The following is an 18,314-nucleotide window of genomic DNA, read 5'->3' on the forward strand; positions in this document are numbered from 1 at the left end:
GTCGACCATGACTGAGTGACTTCATTTTCACTTTCATATTTGACCAGAAAATTTTTAGCATAGGGGGTGGGGAAAATTTCACAGACCTATTCTCTGAGTAAAGCATTTTGGAAAATACTGAATGTCATAAGAAATTGAAAGTTTAAAATTTCAAAGAAATTGCCGGGGTCCAGCCCCAGCTGATCCAGGGTATTCGAAGGAGAGACGGCATAGGCGAGGGTCAGGAAACAACTGCTTAATTACACATTAATTAAGGATACAAAGAGTAATAGAATGAGGATAGCTCAGTAGGAAAATTCAGTGGAGAAAAGAGGCTGAGTAGCTTGGTTTACGCGGGAGACCAATAAAACTTCAAGACAAGAAGTTTGCACCACTTACGTAGGCCGCAGGCGTCCTTCCGTTCTCCCGAAGGAGAGGAGACACTGAGGCCTCCCCGGTCGGATCTTAGAAGCCCAGGCATAATTAGCAAGCATGGTGGGTTCCGCGCTCCAGATGGAGACTCAGCTAGAATTTGGGAGAGAGAGTGACATGGGGAGACCAAGTTTCAGTGAACAAGGCCCGCACTTATTTTCCAAAGTAGTTTTTATACCTTAAGTTATGCATAGAGGATAATGGGGGAAGGGGTGGAGTCATGCAGCAAGCCAGGCTTTCTTCCTGCAAACTTATCATATGCAAAAGCTTAGGTGATTTGCATCATCTTCTGGCCCGGAGGCCTGTTAACATTTTAAGACCCTTTCTTCAGAAAGCTTATTTTTCTCTAAAGGTGATTGGTCAGGAGCCACCCTCCAAAAGCACTAAAGTTCCATTCCTACAGAGCAAAGGTGTGGTGGGCTATAACAAGAAAAAGAATTAACTCAAGGGTCCCAGGTTACAAACATTAAAGCTACTACTTACACCAATTTTATTAATCAATACACTGCCAGGGACACAGCAGGTAAGGGATATGGAAACTTAGCAGCAAACATTGGCCCAACAAGTGAAAATCCCTTCACCAATACAATTTCTAATCAATCTTTTAACTGCTCAAAGGAATCTGTGTTTAGACAGTTTAGAACATCTCATGCCTCTCACAGTTGGGAGGCTCTGAGCAATCACATGTGGCCGGAAAAACCTATTCAGGCAGGCTAGAGGATTTCCAAAGGAGTTTGTAGGTTGAAACACTGTCACACCCAGGAATTATTAACTGGAGCTGTAAGCCAACTCTTTTTTCAGAGAGAGGTAGTGGGGGACAGCCCCCCGTAAAGTCAGAGGTGTAGGTGAAAGCACAAAGCAGAAAGTAGGCAGACTCTGGTTTTCGGGGTAGATGCTCGAGAATTTCCAGGGGGACTCCTGAGGCTCGATCCCGCCTTTGCGTATGCCGAGCCTCCTTCCTCATGACCTTTGTCATGGGCGGAGTTCCTCACGCTGGCTCCCGGCAGTGATAGAATTCCAGTTGAGCTATTCCAGATCCTGAAAGATGATGCTGTGGAAAGTGCTGCACCCAATATGCAATATGCACTCAATATGCAATATGCCGGCTCCCGGCAGAAATGATAAGGCAAACAAAAGAAATTGGTAAGAGGTATATGCAAAATACCTCCCCCCAAAATGGACAAATCGGTAAACTACAAAAAAACATGAAAGACCAATAAGCTTATAAAAATTCAGTTCCACAAGTAGTTGAAGGAATAGAAATTAAAATGGAATCATCCTTTTCACCTTTGAAAAAGACCAAAACTGAAGATAAAAGCACGCACCTGATAAACAAGCCCCACATTTGTGGAAATATGTCAAAGGGACCCAGAAGCCAACTGAAAAGGCTCCCAAGGAACAAATGTGGAAATTGAGCAACAAAATAAAATAGTATTGGGTTGTAACCCAAAGTGTAAAATGAATACCTATGAGTCCAAAGTGCTATTAATAAGTAGCTTGGTTAATTAATAAATGGGAGAGAAGAGGCAATTTCCAGACAATTTATGTCACTATTCTACCTTCAAGCTGGCAGAGCATAACTTTCTACTCTTTAAGTGTGGGCTACTGAGAGTGACATTCCCCCAAAATACAGTATGGAAAGGGATTAGGGGGAGAATGAATTTACAGTAAAGAAACCTGATAGATATTACCTGAGCCAAGTGATTAAGGCCACATCAAAAGCCATGTATTGTGATGACAGCATGTGCCCTAACACGATGTGACAAAACCAAAACCCACGACCATGGTCTAATCATGAGAAAAACATCAGAAAAATTCCAATAAAGAGGTATGCTACAAAATACTTGACCAGTACTCCTCTAAATTGTCAGTGTCATCAAACAAGGAAAGGCTGGGGAACTGTCACAGCCAAGAGGTGCCTAAAGAGACATGACAACTAAATGCAATGTTTGTCCTAGATGAGGTCATAGAACAGAAAAAGGACATCAGGTAAAATCTAAAGAAATCCTGGTCATCATATTTCAGTACCTAAACATATCAAGTCAACCTGTTGCATACCTTAAATTTACAGGGTTATACGTATATACATTGTATATGAATATACCATGCTATATATCTCAATTTTTGAAAAGACTAAGAGGTAAATTGATTTTCATAAATTTATACATATCTAGAAAGAATAGTTTCTGTGAGAAAGCATTTTGAAATGAAATTGGAAAGTTGGAATGCTATTTTAAAAGGCAATATGCAACAGCAGATGAATTTTTTAAACTTAAAAATCATCTACTGTATAATCATTCCATCACTTTAGCATAGCAATATGCACACGTGCATTTTGTCTTCCACATGCACGTAGATTGTTTAGTCACAAATACGGTGTGCTTGCTGTTATGTACTCTACTTTTCATATTATCATAAACTTTATGGCTTTTTAAAATTTAATTAATTTATTTTTTTAAAAGACCATACTGAGTCTTTGTTGCTGCGTGGGCTTTTCTCAAGCTGCGGTGAGCAGGGGCTATTCTCGAGCTGCAGTGGCCTCTCCTGTTGCAGAGCACAAGCTCTAGGGCATGCGGGCTTCAGTAGTTGCAAGGTGTGGGCTCAGTAGTTGTGGTTCCTAGGTGCTAGAGCACAGGCCCAATAGTTGTGGTGCATGGGCTTAGCTGCTCTGTGGCACATGAGATCTTCCCAGACCCAGGAATCAAACCTGTATCTCCCCCTGTATTGGCAGGCACACTCTTTACCACTGAACCACCAGGGAAGCCTCATGTTTCTTTCTATATGCCTCTGGACCTAACTTTTGTTATGAATGCAAAATACTCTACTATACTGATATACCACAAATTTTTTAGCTGTTTCTCTAATGTTGAACGTTTCAGTTATTTCTTTTTTTTTTCCTATTGTAACTAACACAACAAACAATGTCCTTCATTACTTGGAATTATTAAAATCTTTGTTAATTAACATTATTGGGAAAAATCCTGAGTATGATAATCTCATGGCTTTTCGTATGTATGATCATGTTATGGTGGTGGTTGTTAAGTTGTGTTTGACTCTTGCAAGCCCATGGACTGTAGCCTGCCAGGCTCCTCTGTCCATAGGATTCTCCAGACAAGAATACTGGAGTGGGTTGCTATTTCCTTCTCCAGGAGATCTTTTCCACCCAAGAATCGAATCCAGGTCTTCTGTATTGCAGGCATACGCTGCAATACTGAGCTATGAGGGAATCCCATGATCATGTTGAAAAGTGAAAGTTGTTCAGTTGTGTCCGACTCTTTGTGACCCCTTTGGAATTCTCCAGGCCAGAATACTGGAGTGGGTAGCCTTTCCCTTCTCCAGGGGACCTTCCCAACCAACCCAGGGATCAAACTCGGGTGTCCCACATTGCAGGCGGATTTTTAACAAGCTGAGCCACAAAGGAAGCCCAATAATACTGGAGTGGGTATCCTATCCCTCTCCAGTGGATCTTCCCTACCCAGGGTCTCCTGCATTGCAGGTGGATTCTTTACCAACTGAGTTAGTTATACTCTCCCAAATTTTACCATTTACAGTGCAACCCACAAGAAGCAATACAATTTTACTGCAAAAAACCCTAAAGAATTCCTAATAAACTATGGACTTTAGTTAATAATTATGTATCAATATTGCCTCATTAATTCAACAAATGTATGATACTAATATAAGTACGATAACAATAGAAGAAAACGGATGTGAGGTATATAGGAACCTTTTGTACTATCTTCTCAACTTTTCTGTAAATCAAAAACTGTTCTAAAAAATGAAATATTGAAGCAACAACAATGAAAAGCAAGGAATCTGTCTGGTGTCAGTGAGTGGGTGCTAGAATGGCCAGCCTCATGACCAGTTAGTGGTGCGACCACTTTGTGACACAATTTGGGAACATGTGTGCAAAACAATAAAAACTTGTGTGTGGCATACTCTGATTTAGCAATTCTATCTCAACCCTGAAAAAATGACAGAGGCTGTGTGAAAAGACTTATGTGCAAATACAAACAAATATGATTGTCAGGATATTTTTATAATAGTATTTTTAATAGAGACAATATTAAAATATTTGGAACTGGCGAAACACATTGTAGCATATTTATCTGATAAAATGTTATTATTAAATATCACATAATACAAGAATGACTAGAAGTTAAATGGAGAAAAAACTAATAATATGATATAAAACCCACTGTATTAAAAAAAAACAGTATAGTTACACTTGCATTAAAATCATCTCTGTTTTCTGGCATTTAGCTCACATCAGCAAACAGAACCATGAATAACTGGAGAGCAGGAGGCGATGAAGAGAGAGAGAATGGTGGGAATTGGGCAGGTCAGGTAGCACCTAGGATCCGATTGTAAGAATTTGACTTTTATTTAGGATGAGATGTGGAGACAATGTTGGGTTTTGAGCACAAAAGTGACTTGTTTTGACTTTCACTTTAAAAAGATTCCCTGGACTACCGTTGGGAGTAGATAGTAGGGGTACAAACATACAAGCAGAAACGCTGTTAGGAGTTCATTACAATAGTTCAGATGAAAGATAAGGATGGCTCAAATCAGTGCACAATGATAAATAAAAGGAACAATATACATCGGAATATGAGGATGGCTTTGTTGGGTTTGTCTTCTGTGCTTTCCTGAATTCTCCATATTCTCTGTAATGAATATATATCACTTTGGTAAAGAGAAAGCAATGGTTTGATATATACATGTGACTTTTAAAACTTTTTATTTTGAGAAAATTGTACATTTTATATGCTGGAATAAAATTTGAAGGAAAGTTACTTTTGTTAAGCCATCTCTAGTATAAATTGCTACTATGAGGCATGTCGACAAATGTATGCCCTTTCCCCCGACTCTTCCAGGATAAATGGACAACTAGTGGCTTTAAAAGTCATCAGTATGAATGCAGAGGAAGGAGTCCCATTTACAGCCATCCGGGAAGGTAAGAACAGTCGAGTGGACCCAAGAGATGTTTTAAGTTTTTGATTCGATAAAAACACATTCAATCTATCCATTCAGCATCTAGCTTTTATAGAAGTAATGTTGTAATTGCAATTTTATTCTTCACACCAGTTTTCCAAATCATTTTATTACTTCCTCTTGAAGAAATTAGAATTCAAAACTATTATATTAATTGACCCAAACTATGAACTCAGTGAGTATTTACTAAATATCATCTGTGAGCTTGGTCCCATGCTACGTGCTAAGGCCATATCTACATAACCCTAGAAATATCCATACAAAGGAGAAAATTAATATACTTACAAATCCTCAGTAAGCAGCTTACCTGAAAATAAGTTCTTTAGATAGTATTTGAAAAACTCTCTGGAAAAAACATGTATTTTTAGTGTTGTGCCTGTATTTTCTCTGAACCTCAGGTGGTAGAGCAAGTAGATGAGAAGTCTGGTGTCGGTAGGACTTGGGCTTGAATCTTAGAGATCTACAGATTACTAGTGCTGTGACCATGGGTAGATTACTTTTCCTATTTAAGACATCTATTGCAGAAAGAGGATTTGTTTTTCAGTCTCTCAATCATGTCTGCCTCTGTGATCCCAGGGACTGCAGCACGCCAGGCTTGCCTGTCCTTCACCATCTCCCGGAGTTTGCTCAAACTCCTCTCCATTGACTCAGTGATGACATCCAGCCATCTCATCCTCTGTCATCCCCTTCTCCTCCTGCCTTCAATCTTTCCCAGCATCAGGGTCTTTTCCAATGAGTTGACTCTTTCCATCACATGGCCAAAGTATTGGAGCTTCAGCTTCAGCATCAGTCCTTCCAATGAATATTCTGGGTTGATTTCCTTTAGGATTGACTGGTTTGATCTCCAATACCTATTTCTTTGAGTTATTATGAGGGTTAAGTGACAATATGCATAGAAAACACTAATCACAGGGTTCATCTTCAGAGTTCAACATGTTGACAAATATCATTATCTTTTTGCTCCTTTCTTTTGGTGATGTCTCGTTCACTATCAAGATAACTAAAAATTTATAATTTGAAAATCAAGAAGCCAGTACAGTGAAAATAAATCATTAAAATGCAACTTATTAGCCTTCTTACATGAGCCATTTGAAATAAAATGATAATAGAATTACTATCCTTTTCATCAAAAACCCAGAGAAATGGCTCCTCTCTGGTCTTTTTTGTCCCCTTTTAACAACTTCATCTTCCCTTTTTTATGGAGCACATACTGTACACAAAGCATACTGCAGGGTGTTGTGAAAGATGAGAAGAAAGATCTGATCTTTGCTATATATCTTTTCAGTTGTAACAGAGCAGATGGTTCAGGTTGTTAGCAGTGTTATGATGAAGGTAAAAAAGACCTTGTAAACTGAGATGAGAACCAATCAGTCTCAGTATGGCTAATTGAGTCAATAGATTTTGAAGTGAGCTTGGAGGATGGGTCATGCAAACAGGCTTGGGAAAAGCAATTCAGAAAATGAGTTTATAACTGAATTTGATGCCATTTTCAAAAGCCTTCCAGAGCCCCTGGGAAATATGTCATTCTGAATTTCAGTAGAAGGACCAAATGGCTATCTGGTTAGCCAGAGCTTCAACCTGGTAGGATCAGGTGCATTCTGGAGGAAAGCATGTTTTTAAGTGTTTAATATAATGGACACTGTATTTACTGATGGACATATTAGTGGTCCCCATGAAAAGATGATCAGATTTAGAAAAAGAAGTGTGGACAGGCTAAGGAGCATTTCTGAGCATAATAGGCATCCTCAGGCGGCCAGCATCAGGAGTGGGTCTCTAGGCCCAGGTTTGCCCTCTTCTCACAGCGTTTCCTTTGTGAGGTACGCTTGCCTGTTGCTACAGGCCTACCTTGCTCAGATTTTCTCTCCAGCCAAGTGTTTTTTCAGGTTGACACTTGACTTTTAACAGTGAAAACTTTGCCGGTTTTGCTAACAGATGGTTCTCAGCATGGTTCAGAAATGCTGGATCTGCATTGTTCTGTATACTAAGTGTTTCTTTTATTTCTTATTTACTGAGAAATTGCCTCTCCATCACAGGTGTTTGCAATTACATTTACTATTCAACTGTGGACTTTCTTGGTTTGTTTTATGGACTTACCTTACTGAATGCTTTGCTTGTTTAATATGAAAAACCACAAAAGGATTTTTTTGACACACTGGAGGTTGTTAGGCATCCAGTTTCCAACAAAGCATGTTTCTTTTTCCACCAGTGTAAATGCTGGGAGCCCTTGATAGAGGAGCCCTCTCTCTTCAAGAAGACAGAAGGCCTCATTTTAAAACTTTGGCACTGTCCCATTTTTCCTGTAAGAACTTTAAGGATGTGAGGCCAGGGAGACAGGAGGTTAAATGAGAAGGGCTGGAAGGCAAAAGAAGAACAGCTGGAGTTCATTAGTTAAAATCCAGGGTCACTAGCTAAAAAGGCAACCGAAAGCCACGTGCAGAAAAACTAAATGAGCAATGCAGACTTCTCTAAAAAGCCTTGAAGTAGGAATTACTTTTCCTGAACAGTTTGGCTGCTCTAATGGTGTATCAGCCAAAGATTCATTGAGTAGGATTTTACTCCATGTGCAGTCTCTATATGTATCGGTAGAAAGCATGTGGCAATTTATTAATCTGGTCATTTGGAATATTATTTGATTGTAACATGTAATATAATGAAATTAGCAAAAGTATGCACAGTACTAAGGGCAATATACCTTAATACATGTGCCAGATATTTTTCATGTGTTAACCTCTTCCAGTCCTTTGGAGGTAGATATTATTACAATTCCTGTACAGAGCTGTGAGTCAAGCAAAATCTGAGTCAAAATCCATATGGGAGAGTGTGTGGATTTTGACTTCATACACAAACACCTGGCCACCTACTATGGCCAGGTATTTTGCCAGCTGCTATATACACAACAGTGGACACAATAGGCATATTGCCCATCCTTATTCCTTTGCTAGTTAAAAAGATTAACCACCTTCATTGAAACTTACAGAATCTTTCCCAATGGGCTCTATATTTTAAATGTTTGTTTTTGCAACTAGGAGATAGCACTTTCACTGGAATAGGCTAATATGATGTTTTTATATAAGAACATGTTCCCTAGTTTTATTAACCTATGTATCAATGTCTTAATAATGTACATTATTTTAAATATATTTCTATAAAAATAGAAACTGTTTAAAAAGCACTTCCAGGACTTTCAGCCCATTAGCGGGATTCATTAGGAAGCATTCATAAGAAATAATCTTTTTTGAGAACTGGGCACATAATATAATCTTCCCCCCACTTCAATCTTTTTTTTGAACCTTTACGTCAACTCTAGTTGGTAAAGTGTGTTTTTTGTCGTAGTGATTAAGGAGTTTGAACTTCAGAGAGGTTAGATAACTGGTCAGAGGTCACAGAGCTAGTACTCAGAGGCATTACATATCCAAATCCATTCTATTCTATTCTAAAGCCTTTCTACTTTATTACAGTAAAGTTAGAAATCCTTAACTCAAGGATTTTTTCCTTTTGCAAAAGTAAAACTAAAAAATAAAAATAGAAATCTATTTTATGAAACATGTTGTATAAACATTAAGTAAATGCAAGAGAAACATTTTAAAGAAAATATACAATTGTATATTTATCAATTCTGATTCTTTCATATGCTCTATAGCACTATAATTCCAAATCTTTAAGTTAGAAAATGGTTTCAGCTGAGAATCTTTTAATATCATTCTCTAGTAGAAAACATTACAGAGTAATTATTTTCAGTCCATATATAAGAAAAAGCCAAAAATAGACAAAGTCACCTCTACAAGGTGATACAGTGAAGTGTTGTTTCTGTTCACTCAGTCCTGTCCTACTCTTTGTGACCCCACGGACTGCAGCATGCCAGGCCTCCCTGTCCTTCACCATCTCCCGAAGCTTGCTCAAACTCATGTCCATTGAGTCAGTGATGCTTAGTTGCTTAGTCATGACAAACTCTTTGCAACCCCATGGACTATAGCCTTCCAGGCTCCTCTGTCCATGGGGATTCTCCAGGCAAGAATACTGGAGTGGGTTGACATGCCCTCCGCCAGGGGATCTTTCCAACCCAGGGATCGAACCCAGGTCTCCCTAATTGCAGGCAGATTTTTTTACGATCTGAGCCACCAGTTCAGTTAGTTGGGTCACTCAGTCGGGTCTGACTCTTTGAGACCCCATGAATTGCAGCTCGCCAGGCCTCTCTGTCCATCACCAACGCCCGGAGTTCACTCAAACTCAAGTCCATCAAGTTGGTGATGCCATCCAGCCATCTCATCCTCTGTCGTCCCCTTCTCCTCCTGCCCCCAATCCCTCCCAGTATCAGAGTCTTTTCCAGTGAGTCAACTCTTCACATGAGGTGGCCAAAGTACTGGAGTTTCAGCTTTAGCATCAGTCCTTCCAAAGATATCCCAGGACTGATCTCCTTTAGGATGGACTGGTTGGATCTCCTTGCAGTCCAAGGGACTTCAAGAGTCTTCTCCAACACCACACTTCAAAAGCATCACTTCTTCGGTGCTCAGCTTTCCTCACAGTCCAACTCTCACATCCATACATGACTACAGGAAAAACCATAGCCTTGACTAGACGGACCTTTGTTGGCAAAGTAATGTCTCTGCTTTTGAATATGCCACCTAGGTTGGTCATAACTTTCCTTCCAAGGAGTAAGCGTCTTTTAATTTCATGGCTGCAATCACCATCTGCAGTGATTTTGGAGCCCAAAAAAATAAAGTCTGACACTGTTTCCGCTGTTTCCCCATCTATTTCCCATGAGGTGATGGGACCGGATGCCATGATCTTCGTTTTCTGAATGTTGAGCTTTAAACCAACTTTTTCACTCTCCACTTTCACTTTCACCAAGAGGCTTTTTAGTTCCTCTTCACTTTCTGCCATAAGGGTGGTGTCATCTGCATATTTGAGGGTATTCATATTTCTCCTGGCAGTCTTGATTCCAGCTTGTGCTTCTTCCAGCCCAGCATTTCTCATTATGTACTCTGCATAGAAGTTAAATAAGCAGGGGGACAATATACAGCCTTGACGTACTCCTTTTCCTATTTGGAAACAGTCTGTTGTTCCATGTCCAGTTCTAACTGTTGCTTCCTGACCTGCATATAGATTTCTCAAGAGGCAGGTCAGGTGGTCTGGTATTCCCATCTCTTTCAGAATTTTCCACAGTTTATTGTGATCCACACAGTCAAAGGCTTTGGCATAGTCAATAAAGCAGAAATAGATGTTCTTCTGGAACTCTCTTGCTTTTTCCAGATCCAGCGGATGTTGGAAGTTTGATCTCTGGTTCCTCTGCCTTTTATAAAACCAGCTTGAATATCTGGAAGTTCACGGTTCACGTCTTTCTGAAGCCTGGCTTAGAGAATTTTGAGCATTACTTTACTAGCGTGTGAGATGAGTGCAATTGTGCGGTAGTTTGAGCATTCTTTGGCATTGCCTTTCTTTCGGATTGGAATGAAAACTGACCTTTTCCCAGTCCTGTGGCTACTGCTGAGTTTTCCAAATTTGCTGGCATATTGAGTGCAGCACTTTCACAGCATCATCTTCCAGGATTTCAAATAGCTCAACTGGAATTCCATCACCTCCACTAGCTTTGTTCGTAGTGATGCTTTCTAAGGCCCACTTAACTTCACGTTCCAGGATGTCTGGCTCTAGGTGAGTGATCACACCATTGTGATTATCTGGGTCGTGAAGATCTTTTTTGTACAGTTCTTCTGTGTATTCTTGCCATCTCTTCTTAATATCTTCTGCTTCTGTTAGGTCCATACCATTTCTGTCCTTTATCGAGCCCATCTTTCCATGAAATGTTCCCTTGGTATCTCTAATTTTCTTGAAGAGATCTCTAGTCCTTCCCATTCTATTGTTTTCCTCTATTTCTTTGCATTGATCGCTGAGGAAGGCTTTCTTATCTCTTCTTGCTATTCTTTGGAACTCTGCATTCAGATGCTTATATCTTTCCTTTTCTCCTTGGCTCTCCACTTCTCTTCTTTTCACAGCTATTTTTAAGACCTCCCCAGACAGCCATTTTGCTCTTTTGCATTTCTTTTCCATGGGGATGGTCTTGATCCCTGTCTCCTGTACAATGTCATGAACCTCCGTCCATAGTTCATCAGGCACTCTATCTATCAGATCTAGGCCCTTAAATCTATTTCTCACTCCCACTGTATAATCATAAGGAATTTGATTTAGGTCATACCTGAATGGTCTAGTGGTTTTCCCTACTTTCTTCAATTTAAGTCTGAATTTGGTAATAAGGAGTTCATGATCTGAGCCACAGTCAGCTCCCAGTCTTGTTTTTGCTAACTGTATAGAGCTTCTCCATCTTTGGCTGTGAAGTATATGATCAATCTGATTTCAGTGTTGACCATCTGGTTATGTCTATGTGTAGAGTCTTCTCTTGTGTTGTTGGAAGAGGGTGTTTGCTATGACCAGTGTGTTCTTTTGGCAAAACTCTATTAGCCTTTGCCCTGCTTCATTCCATATTCCAAGGCCAAATTTGCCTATTACCCCAGGTGTTTCTTGACTTCCTACTTTTGCATTCCAGTCCCTACAATGAAAAGGACATCTTTTTTGGGTGTTAGTTCTAAAATTTTGGTCTTGTAGGTCTTCATAGAACCGTTCAACTTCAGCTTCTTCAGCGTTACTGGTTGGGGCATAGACTTGGATTAATGTGATATTGAATGGTTTGCCTTGGAAACGAATAGAGATCATTCTGTTGTTTTTGAGATTGCATCCAAGTACTGCATTTCGAACTCTTGTTGACTATGATGGCTACTCCATTTCTTCTAAGGGATTCCTGTCCACAGTGGTAGATATAACCGTCATTTGAGTTTAATTCACCCATTCCAGTCCATTTTATTTCGCTGATTCCTAGAAAGTCAACATTCACTCTTGCCATATCCTGTTCGACCACTTCCAATTTGCATTGATTCATGGACCTAACATTCCAGGTTCCTATGCAATATTGCTCTTTACAGCATCGGACCTTGCTTCTATCACCAGTCACATCCACAACTGGGGATTGTTTATGCTTTGGCTCCATCCCTTCATTCTTTCTGGATTATTTCTCCACTGATCTCCAGTAGCATATTGGGCACCTACCGACCTGGGGAGTTCCTTTTTCAGTATCCTATCATTTTGCCTTTTCATATTGTTCATGGAGTTCTCAAGGCAAGAATACTGAAGTGGTTTGCCATTCCCTTCTCCAGTGGACCACATTCTGTCAGCCCTCTCCACCATGACCTGCCCATCCTGGGTGGCCCCACGGGCATGGCTTAGTTTCATTGAGTTAGACAAGGCTCTGGTCTATGTGATTAGACTGACTAGTTTTCTGTGATTATGGTTTCAGTGTGTCTGCCCTCTGATGCCCTCTAGCAACACCTACTGTCTTACCTGGGTTTCTCTTACCTTGGACAAGGGGTATCTCCTCACCGCCGCCCCTCCTGACCTTGAACGTGGAGTAGCTCCTCTTGGCCCTCCTGCGCCCGCGCAGCCAGCGCTTCTTGGACGTGAGGTTGCTCCTCTCGGCTGCCGCCCCTGACCTCAGACGTGGGGTAGCTCCTCTCAGCCACGCTTCTTTGAGGCCCATCGCAGCCAGCATTCTTCTGCCACCAGGGAAGCCCAAAAATACTGGAGTGGGTAGCCTATCCTTTCTCTAGGAGATCTTCCCAACCCAGGAATCAAACCAGGGTCTCCGGCATTGCAGGCAGATTCTTTACCAGCTGAGCTACCAGAGAAACCCAGAGGGGCCTTTAGTGACCTAATAATAACCTGTTATTGAAGATACAAGAGCCAGTCCTCAGCCCTTCCCACTCATCCGGGCTCCCCAAGTTTGGCTCTCTCCTCTTTTTAACTTTGAATTTCCTCCTTTCCACAGGTTTTCAATTCTCCCATTGTGAAATGGAAATCCTCTCCACTCTCTGTATTATGCTTCAGCAATCCTTCATTCCATGGTCCTGCCCTCCATCGATCACGTCCACAGGCCCTGCTGACCTCTTGTGGGACTTTGAATTTTAGAGTATGGTCACATCTTGCAAAGTCTTGGTCCAGAAGGCAGAACATCCCTTTCCCTGACCTCCAATGGCCTCTATCTCTCCAGGCTTCCTCTCCTGTAGCTCTGAACCTACAGAGTTGATAAGAGTTGATAAGCTTTCCAGAGAAAGGCATGTTCAAAGTGCTCTGAGTTGACTGGGAAAATGGAATCTTTTTTTTTTTTTTTTTCTAACTTCTCTAGCCTGTAAGAAAAATAAGTTACATAAATGCAATCATTGACTGACCATTTACTAAATAATGAAGTTTTAAAAATAGTTTTAAATATTATTTCACAACAAGTTTTTTCCAGGCTTGAAAAATCAGAATGCTTGATTTGAAATGTTTAAAAAACAAATGGTGCTTGATATTTTTAAAGCAGTACTTTCATGATCAAAGATTTAATTAAATTTTTGTTTAATTTTTCTAGCTTCACTCCTGAAGGGTTTGAAACATGCCAACATTGTGCTGCTGCATGACATAATACACACCAAAGAGACACTGACATTCGTATTTGAATATGTGGTGAGTTGTCCCAGCATTTTACAAAGTGTAAGGGAAAAGCCTGGTGCTTGTATGATGAATCTGTTAATATTTTATGGCATGACAAAACTTTCATAACCATGTGAAAAGCGTCATGGAAATTTTCATTATTGGAAATTTCTCTATTGTTCTTATGCTTTTTTACCCACTATTTTTGTTGCCTTTTTCCCTCTCACCAACAAGAATAAACATTTTGAGTTTGCCTCCTAAATAAAACTTTTGCACTTATTTTTTAATCTAGTTTTAATCACTATGTGAGGAGAGACCAAAATTTTTTTTATTGACAATAATGACATAAACCACAGGGTTTTAAAAAACTCCATACGAGTTTACTAAAGAATAAATCATTTTGTATTTTTGAAAGATAAAAGCCATTCAAATATTAGCAGAAAGAAAGCATAAGGTATGTGTATACAACTTGCTTTTCAGGACACTTGGAGAGTACAGATATCCCCACATCATTGTGTTCAGTGGCAGTCATTTAAAATGAACCTCTCTTGTATGATTTCAATACCTTTAGACCATGAAGTTTTTACACCTTGTTTTACGTTCCTGGATATGTTCCAGTGTCTCCAGTTTACAGTCTATGGAGATTTGAATAGAATTTGTATCCTACTGGTATGTGAAAATTGTATAAATCTTAATTATGTTGAATTGGTTGACAGGGCTTATCAGGCCTACTATATCCTACTGCTTCTCAGTATATTTGTTCTATTAATTTTTGAGTATGATATTGAAAATCCAACTAAAAATCTTAATTTATCTACTTAGAAAAATTATAATATATAGTGGAACTCTATGTAACCTTGTTCTGTATTTTCCAAGTCTCCTGTAAATGTGTTATCATACTTTCATAATTTAAAAAAAATAATAAAAAATAAGTTAAATGAGCCTCTCTTGTGTCAAGAAACAGGGTTCCTTCTAAGAGCAGCTAACTAGAAAGACATGCTGTGTTTGACTTTAACAGTGGTGTCTCAGAAAACTTGGTTGTGTACATTTTGCACGTTATTCTCAAAAATTCTGAACTTTGTAATGCCTCTGAGAGTCAAGTCTGTGGTCTGCTTTGTGACACTGACCAAGCACTACGAACATCACTCTCTCCACTATTTTGTGTAGCACACAGACCTGGCTCAGTATATGTCTCAGCACCCAGGAGGGCTTCATCCTCATAATGTCAGGGTAAGTACTTTGAGGCCTGGGACTCCCCTCTGGCTTGCCCACGGCAGGAGAATTCGGAAACAGACTGCCATCACAAACTGAAAGCCCATGATACTAGGTAAGAAGATGGACACCATTGATATTCTAGAGAAAAGTTTTAAAAAAAAAAATCTGCCCTCAAGATATGGAGCAAAGTCCAGCTGCTTTCTGGGCAAGCTAACCCTGTCAGTCATCACCATCAAGCAAATGTGTCTTTAGAAGTATAATCCAATTAAAAAGAATTGCCTTAAAAGGAAAGAAGTGAAGTTAAGCTATCATAAAATAAATACTTTCTTCATAGCAGACTACTGTGCTCTGTGATAAAGTTCATGTTGCACTTAAAGTTCCCAACTAGAACTAGCAAACTACCTTGATTGATTCTTTATCAGTTATCTTTTTGCCTGTTCTATAAAATCCTATTACGTGCGGGACCAACTTCCATTTTTCTAGTTATTGGAGTAGAAATAATATTAAACTCTTAACTAGCTATAATTCCACATCTGTTATAAATTTTAGAAACCATTTGTATGTCATATTTTTCATTCTCTAAGGTTTTATTGGCATTAATTGATTGGCCCTTAACAGAACCATATGAGATTTGTATATGATGTACCCATTCATTTAACTAATATTTATGTGTTCATTTATTCATTCATTCAAGATATATTTGAGTACTCAGTACCACATTAAATCCTAAGGTTTCAATAATGAAAAAGTTGTGTTTCTTATTTTCAATGAGCTGAAGCCCAGCAAGATATGTGGACTTAGATAGGTAGTGAGAAGCAAGGTGATGAGGGCTATGGCCATGTTAATTAGGACTACTATGAGGACTCATAGTAAGGGGACTCCAGTCATGGAGGCAAGGGGAAAAGAAAGTTTGAAGACAGGGTTTTGAAGAGAATGAAAACATTTAAAAATACTTAGAGGAAACTGAAATAGAAAACTAACTAGGGGGACCAAGAAGGAATGTCTAGCAGTGTGTTAAGGACTCTGATGAGGATAGAATCCATTAAATTATCTGCATGATCATGGGATTTCTTTTTTTATTTTTTTTAATGGCAGCACTTAGTTCAAATAGAGGAACAGAGAAAGTAGAAAGTTGGACTGATTGAGACACTGGGGCTGTGCCAGACATGTTGGGCCACATATTTGGAGACTATCAAGAGAGAGGCTAAAGGGATGGTCAGAGGCTTCTACAGTGAGTCCAATCTGAGGGAAGGAAGTGAAGACAGGCAGGTTACTGATAGCTAGGGAGAGAGCAGAAGAGTCAAGGAACCAGAGGTCTAATTAAATAGAACAGTTGGAGAAAGAGTAACTGTGTGAAAGATAGAACATTTTCAGACTTGAGGGACTCTTGTAGCAAGCACTATGCTAAGTGTTTAGCAGGATAGAAAGATGCAGAAGACATGATTCCTATCCTCAAAGGATGTAGAGCCGAAAACAGGAGGTAAGACATACACACCACCACTATTCCAGGACATTTGTGAATAATATCAAGTAAGAAATAAGACCTAATGTTGTAGATGTGCAAGGAAGTAAAAGATATCTTATCATTTTCAGAGGTTTTGATAAGCCAGACCTTACAAGCTGCAATGCTTTTCAGAGGCTGGAATAGGGGAAGATGCTAGAGGAGGAAGGAATGTTTTCAGCGAAGGTTCAGATCAGGGTAGTAGAGGGTGTGTTCAAGGAAGAAGATCCCAGCGCCACACGGACTGTTGGGGTCAAACGGACTATCATGTTTTTCACTCTCCAAGTGCTAGTCCATTAGTGGGTTATGAAATCAATTGATAATCAGCAACCAGCATTTTTTTAAAAAATGAAATGGAATGGGTGAGAAGGGAATGTGTATCTGCGTGCTAAATCAATTCAGTAATGTCCGACTCTTTGCGACCCAATGGACTGTAGCCACCAGGCTCCTCTGCCGATGGGATTCTCCAGGCAAGAATACTGGCGTGGGTTGTCATGCCCTCCTCAAGCGGATCTTCCTGACCCACAGATCAAACCTGCATCTCTTACGTCTCCTTCGTTGGCAGGCAGGCTCTTTACCACTAGTGCCACCTGGGAAACCCTCTAGAGAAAGGAATAGAAAATATTATAGTATGCAACACTTAGTAAGAACAAGTTTTATTTTGTGCAGATTCTTTTCCATTAGAAACTGTGCTTATATCTATGTATGAATGTGTAAACTGGAAGCATATCTATTTCTTGTTGTGTAATGCAGTATGAAAAAAAACCCTTAAAACACTGGGTTGGTCTAACTTGCTTATTTTGCAGAATTAGAATTCAAGTTTGAAAAGAAATATTTTTCCTGAAGTTATAGAACCAGCTTTTGCCATTGCTCAAAGAGATTCTTGGTTGAGGTTCTTTTCCACTAGTGCCATCCTGAATCTCTGGTCCTGTCGGCCTGAAACAGATACTGTCTTAGTGACATGGAGTACATGAGTCTGGGGGAATAGATTGGGTAGGTGGCTGAGAGCCTTACTTTCTAAGATGTGGACTTTATTTCTTAGACAGTAGAGTCATTAAAAGGGCTTGATTGAAAAAGAATGGCATGATCAGAAGGAAATTTATGTAATTGTGGTCTGTGGGAGAGATTAAAGAGAGGTGACTGGAGTCAAGGATTTCAGTTAGGAGTTTGTCAATGTGGGCTAGCCCAGTGCTTCTCAAGCTTCAGTGAGCACACTAATGACCTGGGGATCTGATTCAGTAAGTCTGATTCAAAGCTCAAGGTTTGTGTTTCTAACATACTCCAAGGTGACACAGATGCTGCTGGTTGAGGACTAAACTTTGAGTGGCAAGGTTCCAGGTAAGAAGTGATAAAGGCCTAAATTAGGACAGTGAAGGTACGAATGGAAAGGACTGTGGAAAACAATGACAGAGAAGGGTTCGGCCAGGACACGGGGACAGCAGTGGTGTAGATGTGAGTTGGTGGTGGAAGAAAGTGGACATATGGGCAATTGATTACTTCACCAGAATTGTTGGGAGAGGGAAGAATCAGCAGTGCTTTTTCTAGCTTTAATTAATTATGTGGATGATGGTGCCATTCACTGAAATAGAGAAATAGGAAAATAGATTCTAGAGGAACACAGAGAGTTAAGTTCTGGCATATTGGGTTTGAGATGTTATGGGATGTCCAGGTGAATGTC

General features: G+C 39.8%; 1 protein-coding gene across 5 annotated transcripts in view; it reads left to right on the plus strand.

The window, feature by feature from the left end:
- LOC129646637 (cyclin-dependent kinase 15) overlaps positions 1-18,314 on the plus strand; it is a 35,816-nt gene that overhangs the window by 5,713 nt on the left and 11,789 nt on the right. For 4 of the 5 annotated variants that reach the window (XR_008712072.1, XR_008712071.1, XR_008712069.1 and 1 more), the window contains 3 exons: positions 5,289-5,368; positions 13,859-13,953; positions 15,088-15,150. Coding sequence is in view for 1 of the 5 variants with exons in the window: in XM_055573110.1 (XP_055429085.1) it covers positions 5,289-5,368; positions 13,859-13,953; positions 15,088-15,150 (238 nt within the window). In the remaining 4 variants the exon portion in view is untranslated. The remainder of the gene's footprint in view (positions 1-5,288; positions 5,369-13,858; positions 13,954-15,087; positions 15,151-18,314) is intronic. The other variant, XR_008712070.1, reaches the window with a different exon arrangement.

Source organism: Bubalus kerabau, chromosome 3 (assembly GCF_029407905.1).
Source record: "Bubalus kerabau isolate K-KA32 ecotype Philippines breed swamp buffalo chromosome 3, PCC_UOA_SB_1v2, whole genome shotgun sequence".
In the NCBI taxonomy this organism is placed as follows: Eukaryota; Metazoa; Chordata; class Mammalia; order Artiodactyla; family Bovidae; genus Bubalus; species Bubalus kerabau.